This window comes from Rhinoderma darwinii, chromosome 2, assembly GCF_050947455.1.
Source record: "Rhinoderma darwinii isolate aRhiDar2 chromosome 2, aRhiDar2.hap1, whole genome shotgun sequence".
NCBI classification, from domain to species: Eukaryota; Metazoa; Chordata; class Amphibia; order Anura; family Rhinodermatidae; genus Rhinoderma; species Rhinoderma darwinii.
This window is the reverse complement of record NC_134688.1, coordinates 207,412,163-207,424,211: the sequence shown is the minus strand read 5'-3', so window position 1 is coordinate 207,424,211 and position 12,049 is coordinate 207,412,163. Positions and strand designations below refer to the sequence as shown.

Sequence of the window (12,049 nt, the reverse complement as noted above, 5' to 3'; positions counted from 1 at the left end):
ACGGCCGGATTTTCCGGCCGTCAAAAAATCGGTCGTGTGAATAGCCCCATTAGGGGTCTATCATTCCTAATGCAGCCGGGTGCCGGCCGATTTATGAACGGCCGGCACCCGGCCGGGAAACCCTGCCGTGTGAATGAGGCCGTAGCCGGGATTCACACGACCGGGTCGGGTCCGAGCCCGAGTGCCGGCCGGTAAAATCGGCCATTCTGCCCGGCCGGTTTGCATAAAGTTATGCATCCGTGCCGGGCCGGGCAGATCCGGACAGTGACATCAGCGGCAGCTCCTGAAGGGGAATCCCCATGTGTTCGGGGATTCCGCTTCAGGAGTTTCCCCTGATGTCACTGCCCAGATATGGACAGAGACATCAAGCGCTCTGTCCAGGAGCGGAATCCCCGAACACACGGGGATTCCGCTCCTTCAAGGAGCTAAAGTGCGGCTAGCACATAGCAGAGCGGGGAGATACCTCCCCGCTCTGCTATAGTGGCGTCGCTGCAGTAGTAGCAGCCGCAGCAGCTGCTGCTACTAGCGGCGCCATCTAAGGTGTCGCCGAGCCAGGGCGCTTTTAACAAGCAGGGGAAGGGAGCCAGCGCAGCGCTCCCTCCACCTGCTGTACACCCCGGCCCTGCAACACAGTGTGCAGCGATGCCATTCGTCAGAATGGCATCAACTCCTCCTCCTCACATGCACTCTGCGCTGTGAGGAGGAGGAGATAGAGCGCAAGCGCCGGGAAACCCGGCCATCACTCGGAACACATTCCGGTGATGGCCGTGTAATACCCGGCCCCATAGACTTCTATGGGAGCCGGGCGGCCGGGTGTCCGGGCAAAGATAGAGCATGACCTATTTTTTGACGGCCGGATTTTCCGGCCGTCAAAAAATCGGTCGTGTGAATAGCCCCATTAGGGGTCTATCATTCCTAATGCAGCCGGGTGCCGGCCGATTTATGAACGGCCGGCACCCGGACGGGAAACCCTGCCGTGTGAATGAGGCCTTATTAAGCGGGATTCACACGACCGGGTCGGGTCCGAGCCCGAGTGCCGGCCGGTAAAATCGGCCATTCTGCCCGGCCGGTTTGCATAAAGTTATGCATCCGTGCCGGGCCGGGCAGATCCGGACAGTGACATCAGCGGCAGCTCCTGAAGGGGAATCCCCATGTGTTCGGGGATTCCGCTTCAGGAGTTTCCCCTGATGTCACTGCCCAGATATGGACAGAGACATCAAGCGCTCTGTCCAGGAGCGGAATCCCCGAACACACGGGGATTCCGCTCCTTCAAGGAGCTAAAGTGCGGCTAGCACATAGCAGAGCGGGGAGATACCTCCCCGCTCTGCTATAGTGGCGTCGCTGCAGTAGTAGCAGCCGCAGCAGCTGCTGCTACTAGCGGCGCCATCTAAGGTGTCGCCGAGCCAGGGTGCTTTTAACAAGCAGGGGAAGGGAGCCAGCGCAGCGCTCCCTCCACCTGCTGTACACCCCGGCCCTGCAACACAGTGTGAAACGATGCCATTCGTCAGAATGGCATCAACTCCTCCTCCTCACATGCACTCTGCGCTGTGAGGAGGAGGAGATAGAGCGCAAGCGCCGGGAAACCCGGCCATCACTCGGAACACATTCCGGTGATGGCCGTGTAATACCCGGCCCCATAGACTTCTATGGGAGCCGGGCGGCCGGGTGTCCGGGCAAAGATAGAGCATGTCCTATTTTTTGACGGCCGGATTTTCCGGCCGTCAAAAAATCGGTCGTGTGAATAGCCCCATTAGGGGTCTATCATTCCTAATGCAGCCGGGTGCCGGCCGATTTATGAACGGCCGGCACCCGGACGGGAAACCCTGCCGTGTGAATGAGGCCTTACTGTTCTGTAGAGATCACTTACAATTCATTCTAATCCTGATAATGAGATGGATGATAACACCTCTATATAGATAATACAGGATCCACCATTGACTATAGGTGATGGACACAGCTCCCCTCCTATCCCTTCCAGCACAATGACCTCTGCACAGGTCACAGGGCATGCCCAGAAAACTCTCCCATAGAAGTCAATGTATTCCATTCCTGTTCACAGAATCCTATGGTGCATGTGGCTGCTGTAAAGCATCTCCCTAAATGCTGTTAACTGCAGCTCAAGTAAAATCCCTGCACGCTTAATCATGTAAAAAAATGGAATAAAAAAAAAATCTACATGTTTCACTATCTGGATTTACATTTTATTTTTTTCTAAAAAGGCGATACATTCCCTTTAAGACCCAGGCCATGCTTATGGTTTTGCATAAGTCATGGTAGAATTGTGAGTCTAACAGAAATGCAATGGTTTCCTATGGAAAAATCTAAATAGCTAGTCTCGCAATGGTTGCAAAAACACCAACGCAGTTTTAGAATTTCTTTTGCTATGGGAAACCCTTTGCAGTTGTACTGCGGTAGTCCCACAATTATATTGCAAACGCAAGTTGAGGTGTAGCCTGGACCCAAAAGAGGACCTGTTGTACTTACACAATCAAATCCCAGCTTTTATTTTAAAACTTGCACAGGAAAAATGCAAACTGAAAACTGACAGGTTGCTACGGGCAACACCTTCCGTTTTTGGGCGCACTACATTTTACACTTGACAAAGGTTTTCCACAAAACATAGCTATAAAGCATGATCTCTAATGATAAAGGATATATTTATGGTACCAACAAACGAAAATCAAATTATGATGGATGAAAGATCATTATTTTGTGTTTGTGACATATGATGGGCTGTTTACTAGTGGTGAAGGGATAGTAAAGCACATTGAACCTACAGGTAGAGGAGTTTGAATAGTTACACTGAGGCTCCATGCATACGACCATAACATCGCTCGTAATTACGGTCCATAATTACGGACCTATTCATTTCTATGGCCGACGGACACCTCCTGTATATTTACGGGAAGGTGTCCGTGCTGTAGAAGCTTTCTGGAAAAAAAGGACATGTACTAATTTTTTATTTTACGGACCGTGCTCCCATACTTTATAATGGAAGCACGGCCCGTAAATACTGACGGCTGTCCGCGGACGGCCTTGTCTGTAACTACGGGTCATAATTACGTGCACGGTCGTGTGCATGGGGCCTTGAAGGGGCTGCCTCATGAAGACATCTGCTCTCTAAACGGAAGCTGGCGTGCAATCAGCCGTAAGATATAGATGTAGCAGTACATGGCATCCTCTCACATTAATAGCTGGGTAGGGTCCACCAGAGGGTCCTCCTCTAAATAACATCCATATGCTCGAATAGGTCATATGGACACTGGTTGTCTTCAGGGGGCAAATTGTGAAACTTGCTTTTTTTAAAAAGCAATTCTTTGCCTATTAACAAATCCTGTAGACCTTAACCCTTTCAGGACCAGACTCATTTTCGTTTTTATGCTTTTGTTATTTCCTCCCTACCTTCAAAAATCATAACTTTTTTCTTTTTTTGTTGGCACTAATGAGGTCTTATTTTTCACGTGAGAAATTGTACTTTCTAATGGCTCTATTTAATATTATGTGTGATGTTCTGGGAAGCTGGAAAAAAAGTAAAAAACAGCAGTTCCACCATTTTCTTATAGGTTTCGTTTTTACGGTGTTCACTGTACTTTGAAAACGACAAATTACCTTTATTCTGCTTGTCAGTACGATCACGGTGATACCAAATTTCTATTGTATTTGTTATGTTTTAGTAGTAAAAGTTTGAAAAAAACAAAATTTTCCTGCATTGCCATATTGTGGCCCCCGTAATTTATTTTTATTTTTATATTTCTAAATATAGAGCTGTTTAAGGCGTCTTTTTGTACGGGGAAAGATGTTGTTTTTATTGATACCATTTTGGGGAATATCTGGCATTTCGATCACTTTTTATTAATTTTTTTGGGGGTTGAAGTGGCAACATAACTGATTTGGCCATTTTGATCTTTTTTCCCGCTGTGGCATTCACCGTATTGGATAAATATTTTTATAGTTTGGCCATTTTCAGACACAGGGATACCTAATGTGTTTATGTTTATTTGCTTTTATATGTGATCTAGGGAAAGGGGGGGGGGGGGGGGTGTGATTTGAATTTTTTCATTTTTAAAAACTTTTTTTTATGATTTTTTTTTAGCCCCCATAAGGGGCCTGAATCTGCGATCATTAGATCGCTTATGTCATAGACTGCCATATTACAGTATTGCAGTCTATGGCAAAATCAGTGCATTGGTATTGAGACCTGCCACAGACCAAGCTCAATAGTAATATTCCTATAGAAGGCCTGTGAGAACACCGAACACAGCGGCTCGATCACGCCGCGCGGGAGCCAGTGACCGGTCCCAAAGTGAAAGTAACAAAAATCCCTCAGATGCCGGTGGTCACATCAGACCACAGCATCAGAGGGGATAAATTAGTGCGATCGGAGATGTCTCTGATCGCAAGCATTGCTGCTAGGTCCCTTCTGTGTAACACAACAGAAAACAGGTGGCTATGGCACCCACTCAGCTTCTGAGCGGGTGCCATTTTTAAATAACCCTCTCCCGACGTAAATAGCCAGTCTAGCGACGGGAGAGAGTTAAAGGTGTTTTCTGGGAGTTTAACACCTTGTCAACATTTGTCATAAGTGCACTTCATGGTCGGTAAGTGGTTGCCGCAATTTGTTGTACAGAAACGACAAACTGATGGTGCGGGGTCAGAAGCTGAGCTTGCACCATCAGCTGCGGGTGTCAGCTGTATATTATAGCTGACACTCTGCTGTAATGTCCGGGATTGGAGTAAGCTCCTATTTTGGCCAATTAATTTCTTAGAAGCCGCGGTCCATAGCATCTAAGCGTTTTTCTTTAGCCCAATTGGCCCCCTACGACGCTGATCACTGCTATTGTAACTGGAGGCCTAACAATGGCCTCCAGGTCTGCCATGTACAAAAGCATATTAGTATCTGTCTGTTAGTGCAAATCTGAGAGTTGCAATACATTGCACCACATAAGTAGTGCAATGTATCAGAACAGCAATCAAGGGTTCAAACCTTCAAGCCCCTTAGTGGGACGTAAAAAAAACCAAAACAATATGATAAGCATACCGCATATACGCTCCCATGCCTGTAAGTGACGGATATCATCGTATGGCATCAGTTTCAGGCATCTGTTTAATGAATACGTCATAGGCTTTTCAATAGCTTTTCGTAACGTAACCGTTAAACAAATACCAGAATGCCCTATGCATGACGAAAGCCTATGACCGATGTCTAACAGTGGTATCTGTCACCCATAGGCTAGAATGGTATACATTTAACTATTATTTTCATACAAAAGGTAATGACAGTTCATGATGTATTGATTAAGTAAATACAGACTGACCACAGTTGTCAGTGATATCATATGCAGAAAGTGATGCCAAACACCAAAACACAAATGACACAATATTTACTAGAAAGAAGCCACACAGATATGCGAATAAATGTTGCAACTGCACCGTTTCACCCTTTAGAAAACATTTTACAGTATACAACTGGTCTGAACCAGTGTCAGATGATCAATAGTATGTTTGTTTTGTTGGCCAGATGCGATATTAGATTTTCTAGTTCAGATCAAACAAAAAAACAAAAACAAAAAACTAACTAAGGGTCTGTTCACATCAGCGTTGGTTCCCGTTCATAGGTTCCGTTGCTGCTTCCATCGGAGGAACCCCCGAACGGAAAGGCAAACGGAAACCATAGCTTCCGTTTGCATTACCATTGATTTCAATGATAATGTTTCTATAGCAAATGGTTTCCGTTTCTCTCTGTTCTGTAAGGTTTCAGGGTTTGTTAGCGGAAACAATAGCGTAGTCGTATATATTTTTTCCGCTAAAAAAAACTGAAGCACATTAGCTACTTGGCTCCTGGGATTTGCCCAGCCCTGGCTGGACAGAAGCAGAAAGCTATGCCCCTGGATTAGAATTCCACTACAACGTGCTCATCTAACATATAGAAACTGATCAAATACAACAGTGGACTTCTTATTTACAAAGCACAAAATACAACTAGGTTGTGGCGTTTATTAAGAAAAGGAAACGCAAATTTACCTCATAATGCGAGATCCAGGTGATGTATAATATTCACAGGTATCTTTATTCCGGGTCAAATTAAATGATTCATAAGATGAAGAATATGGTCTCTGAAAGATAAAATATCTGCCCTTAATACACAAAAATCAAAAACAAGACCAAATAAAAGATAGAACCCAATTACAAGATACCAAAATCCATTCCTTATCCAGGTATGAGGAGTCTGTGGCCCCTCTGAAATTTATAGTATTACATCCAAAGGCAAGCAAAAAAATGCACAAAACTGCACTGTGTGGACTTCAAGTAACAAGGAAGACGCCAGTCATATTTACACCCACCATGTTATTCCATTCCTAAAACATGACCATCTATGCAGTGAAGGATTGATGGGATTTTCTGAAGTAGCATCCTAGTACAAATATCGGATTATTTTGGCAAAAAATATACTAAAGATTTCCAGAATCCACAGATAGGCCCTGTTCACACTGAGTATTTGCAGGCGGAAAATCTGACTCAAAACGCCATCATGAATTTTGAGGCAGATTTTGACCTGCCGGCAGAACATTCGTTTTTCGGCCGCGGCCATTCCACGAAACCGCTTTCTCTATCTTCCATTTATGTCAATGGGAGGTCAGAAACGGTAACGCCCGAAGAAAGGGAATGTCGCTTCCGCCTTCCATTGAAATCGATGGGAGACGATTTAGGGCGTTTTTGGCTGTTTCCGACGCAGTTTCCACATCAAAAACAGCGCCAAAATACTCTGTGTGAACTAGCCCATAAAGAGACCGTTGATGCTTTTCTTTCATTGTAATAAGGTAAATGAACATCGTAGGGTGGGGACCCCTGCTCAGGACCTCCCTTTATGTGCCAGAGCTGAGAGCCACTCACAAAGAACATGGAAGGCTGTTTTTATTCCATTTCCCCTGCAGCTGTCACTGTAGGCAAAATATCTTGCCAGACATGGCTTACCCTGGCAATAAAATCTGATCACCGAGGGTTAGAGTGCCTGGGGCTAGTTTTTAATAAAAAAAAGGATTGTCTTTGTAAGACAACCACTTTAAAGTGGATCGGTCATGTCCTCCAAAACGTTAAATTGTGGCCAAACTCGGATTTCTGCCTTGCCCCTGATTCCAGCGCCATTTTTTCCAATATTTCTACAGGCCCCCGTTTTTCCACAAATAGCCCAATAGTTTTGCCCGCCTATATGCTATAAACCTAAGCCGCTCTGACAGATTTAATGTTTTTGGGGACATATCAGGTCCTCTTTTAAGAGGACCTGTCATCTCTCCTGACATGTCTATTTTAGTATTCCTAATGAAATAACAATTCTGTAACATTTTCTCAGAACGCTTTGTTGTGCCGCTCCTGCTATTACTCCTAGAAATGTATAAATAAATTGACAACGGAGTGTTCCTATTCTTCTTGTGAAAGGGGTGTGCCCCTACACAGCATCACTGTCAGCACTGAGTGGACATGGTCAGTCTGTGTAAGAACACCCCCCAACTGATAATACCCAGTTGTCAATTTAGTCATATACTTTTAGGAGGAATAACAGAGTCATAGGACAATATAGATTTAGAAGAAAAAAAGCTCCAGAATTGTTATTTCACAGGGAACACAATTAATTACTAAAACGGACAAGTCAGGACTAGTGACAGGTCCTCTTTAAAGCTATTTTAGGTTCCTCCAGCTTATTGCTGAATTTGAAATAAGCAGATCACATTTATTCCACTCATGAAGCAACCATTGGAGAACCCCCTAATAAGTCCATGCTACTAATGGCTCTAACTCAGACTAGGTCACAGCTAGAGCTGCGATCCAGGTTCTGTTTAAAAGCTAAAGTTGCTAGAGAAGGTTGAATTGAGAGTTGAATATACTTGAAGCTGTAAATTTCCAAAGGCTCTAATTCAGGCTAGGTTGCAGCTACAGCTTCGTAGCTTTCAAAAAGTCCTGGATCACACCTCTAGCTGCGACCTAGCCCGAGGAAAGACGGGTCAGCGAGGGATGTGCTGGCAGCATGCAGGGAAGGGAGAAGAAGCAGTTATCCTCCACCTGTCCCAGTATTGCTGCAGATGACCCCAAGGGGAAAGGTAACATGAACTTTTCTTCATCCCCCCCCTAATTAATCATAGAGCATGCTTGTTACATATGGGGGGGGGGGTGTATTTTTTTCCCCAGGAAATTAGTTAGAAGATGAAAAGTAGCAAGTAGCTCATCTAATCACAACTCTGCGCCTAATTATTCTGTTTATTGATTCCACGACCCAGAGGTTTACTAGTCTAGAGCTTGTATAGGGGGATGGACAACTATATACCTGTAAAATCCCCAATCTAATTTGCGTGCAATGGTTTCCGTTTGTCACCGTTCCGGCAGGTTTCCGTTTCTTCGACAGAATCAAAGGTTCCCGTTTGACTTTCCGTTGAGGGGTTCCACGACGGAAACCTCCGATGGAACCCCCTGAATGGAAAGCCAACGCTGATGTGAACCGGCCCTTAGTCACAAATTAGAATTTTCATGCAATCTTTGTTTAAAATCATTGTTTGATGTAAAGTTGCACGGAGGTCATTGTGTGTATAAATTACTAATCGTGCTACATTTATGTTAGCCAAATAGTATGTGGTTTATGTTAAGGATCTGCTAGGCACAGCTTCTGTGTCTACGCCCATAGGTAATCAGTCTGCACCTGCTTCTATGTCTGTGAGACTGACTCCATCTTCCACCACTCAGGATGGCAGGCTTAGGAGTGGGAGAGCCTATCACAGCCTGGCCAGACGGAGCTAACTCCCGTCCTCTGTCTATTTATACCTGCCTTTCCTGTTCCTCCTTGCTTGTGATTCTTCTCGTTTGGTTTCCTGGCCCTGCTGCAGCTTCTTGAACTATTTGACCCTGCTTCATATTGACCCTGGCTTACTGACTACTCTTCTGCTCTGCGTTTGGTACCTCGTACACTCCTGGTTTGACTCGGCTTGTTCACTACTCTCCTGCTCTGCGTTTGGTACCTCGTACACTCCTGGTTTGATTCGGCTCGTTCACCACTCTTGTTGCCGTGGGCAACTGCCCCTTTTCCCTTGCTTCTGTGTACCCTTGTCTGTTATTGAGCGTAGGGACCGTCGCCCAGTTGTACCCCGTCGCCTAGGGCGGGTCGTTGCAAGTAGGCAGGGACTGAGTGGCGGGTAGATTAGGGCTCACTTTTCTGTCGTCCCCCCCCGATCATTACAGTATATGTAAACTTTGCACACCTCGGTCTATTATTTTTACATTGTTTTTTTTGTCTAAACCTCGGACGTATGTGAGTTTTAGGCACAAATGTATGTTCTACTGAATATTTTTACGTAAAAAAAAAGTTGATTGTGGACTCGACTGCCAACAGCACGTCAAGACATCTGCAATCATCAGGTTGTCTGCTTTTAGGAAATATATAGAGTTTGGAGGTGCACTCTCTTTTAAAGGTGTGTAATCTCTGTATTTTACAGGTTACTTTTTTAAATTTCCATCTTAAAAGGATAAGTACACCTATATATGTGTGTATTAGAGTATTTAGTGCAACATTGTCATTTATTTTGTATTAAAAATTGTATTTACTTTTGAGATACAGCTTCTATCTCAACAACTGGACAACATAGAAGCTGTATCCTGTGCTGAAACCTGAATGTGTCAGATCAGCAGGACTGACTGCTTCTGCGACAGCGGGTCCCGCATGTCTGCGCAATGTAGGATCCACTTGTTATTGATCACATTTAAGTTGTAAACTTAGATGTGATCGATAACAGCCGCATCCTGCGTGTCAGAGATACGCAGGACCCGCAGACCTGACTGATTCTGGTATCAGCGCAGGATACAGCTTCTATGTCGTCCAGGATGCATAGAAGCTGTATCTCAAAAATAAAAATGTAATAAAATAAATTACAAAGTTGCACAAAACAATAAAAAAAACAAAAACCCTCTTTAAAGGTTTCCATAGCCTTTAAAACAAAATGTTTGGCCTCTTCAGAGACAGGCATAAATGGTATGCATGAACTCTGAACATATTGAACTTTTTTAGGATGTGTCATGCATCTGATTTTATGCTTGGGTCATACTTTTAGCAACAAATAAAAACAATTTGTGAAAAATCGTGCAAATTTTTTTTATATTTGTATAAATAGTTGCATTTTGCAATGTCTACTTATAGAAAGTACATAGGTAAGGGGTGTTTAGTATGATTTTTTAAATTTGTAATTTAGGTTTTATTTATGCATGTCAAAAGTGTGAAAATTGTCAGAGGTGCAAAATGTCCAAAAATCCCTGACAGCAAAGGGTCTATGTACTTAAAGGGAATGTGTTGCCAACAAAACATGTTGTTTTTTTTTTTTTAATTAGTGTGTAGGTGATTAAACATTGTTCAAATTTTTTTTATTTTTTTCACAAGTCAGGAAATATTATAAATTAGATTCTAATTTATAATATTTCCCAGTGCTGGTCACTAGATGGAGCTATTCCCAAAATTGCAGCATTGCATGTGGTAAAGCAACCACATTGCTTTTTGCTGCAAAATTGGGAAAAAAAAGCACTCGCTCTAGTGAGCTCTCAGAATCCCCCCCTCCTCTATCCTGGCTAGTGCCGGGATAAACGAGGGGATTGAACGGTCTAACCTCCTACACTGTGTGTCGCCATTTTTTGAGCTAACACACAGTGTAGTAGGTTTACATACATTAGTAAACACACACAAACACGAACATACATAGAAATCTCTTACCTGCTCCTGCCGCCGCCGCTCCCTCCGGCCCGTCCGCTCCGTCTGCTGCCGCTGGTCCAAGTGCACAAGTCCGGAAGCCGCGACCGGAAGTAGTAATCTTACTGCCCGGCCGCGACTTCCGGTCCACAGGAAAATGGCGCCGGACGGCACGCATTTCAAATTGGCAGTTCCCACACAGAAGTGGATGGGACGGGCCCCGTTCGCAGTCCCTATGGGACTGTGGCTGCCGTATTCCATGTCTGTATGTGTCGTTAATCGACACATACAGAAATGGAAAAAAAAATAGCAGCCCCCATAGGGAAGAAAAAGTGAAAAAATAGAAAAAAGTAACACACAAAACACACAAATAAATAAAAACGTTTTTAATAAAACACTAACATTAAACTGACATGAAAAAAATTTTTGTGGTGACACTGTTCCTTTAAAAAAAAATAAAAAAAAAATAAAGCTTTTTTTATTTTTATTTGAACATATGTCTTACCTTTCGAAGAGTGACATTTCTGAATTCAAGATTACCGAGTCTGCTTAAAGGTGAACTTGCATGAACTTCTTCACACCAGTCATCAGCTTTTTTCTTTGGAATTTTAAACTGAGAAAACAAAAATAATATAGAAGATAATTCGGAAGTGTAAAAAACAATGCACTGGAGACAGACATATTTTTCTAAACTGCAACAATTCCTAGGCAGTGGCCCATATATGTTCAGCTAGCTGCTCAGTAAAGCCGGTTCCACACAAAGCCTATACGCTGTGGATTTTTCCCATGGAAAAAATCTGCACAGAATACGTGTGTAAATTGAGATGCAGTGTGGGTTTCAATTCACAGCATATCAATTTATGGTGCAGAATCACAGAAGATTTGTTGCGAATTTTGACTTGCAATACCCATTGATACGGATTTTGCGGTGGATTAACTGCGTAACCATAGCAAAATCTGCAAGTAAAAAAAAGTTTCAAAATTAAAAAAAAAAAAAAACAAACATAAAAACAAACACTGTACTCACCTCTCCTGGCACTTCCATAACAATGCATCCCTGGGGGGTTGTTCTCATGTGAGAACGTTTTATTACATGTGACTGCTGTAGAAGACATCTGATGAAACATCATCGCAGGAGGCCGGCTGTACAGAGACCAGCCGGGGAAGCAGGAATGCATTGTTATCAAACCCCCAGGAGATGGGAGTATAGCTTTTTTTTGTTGGCTGATTTCTGCAACGGTAAATAGAGTGAATTTTCTGTAGCTGCAGAATTTTCCGTAGCTTATAAGAGCCGTGTGAACATACCCCAAGAGATCAAGATCAGCCAATTATACT

General features: G+C 43.8%; 1 protein-coding gene across 3 annotated transcripts in view; it reads right to left on the bottom strand.

Moving 5' to 3' along the window:
* The window catches only part of SENP7 (SUMO specific peptidase 7), a 69,998-nt gene that overhangs the window by 55,422 nt on the left and 2,527 nt on the right, over window positions 1-12,049 (bottom strand). For all 3 annotated transcript variants that reach the window (XM_075852773.1, XM_075852774.1, XM_075852775.1), the window contains exons 3-4: window positions 11,220-11,327; window positions 6,022-6,113 (exon numbers count right to left, since the gene is read on the bottom strand). In XM_075852773.1, coding sequence (XP_075708888.1) covers window positions 6,022-6,113; window positions 11,220-11,327 — 200 coding nt within the window. The remainder of the gene's footprint in view (window positions 1-6,021; window positions 6,114-11,219; window positions 11,328-12,049) is intronic.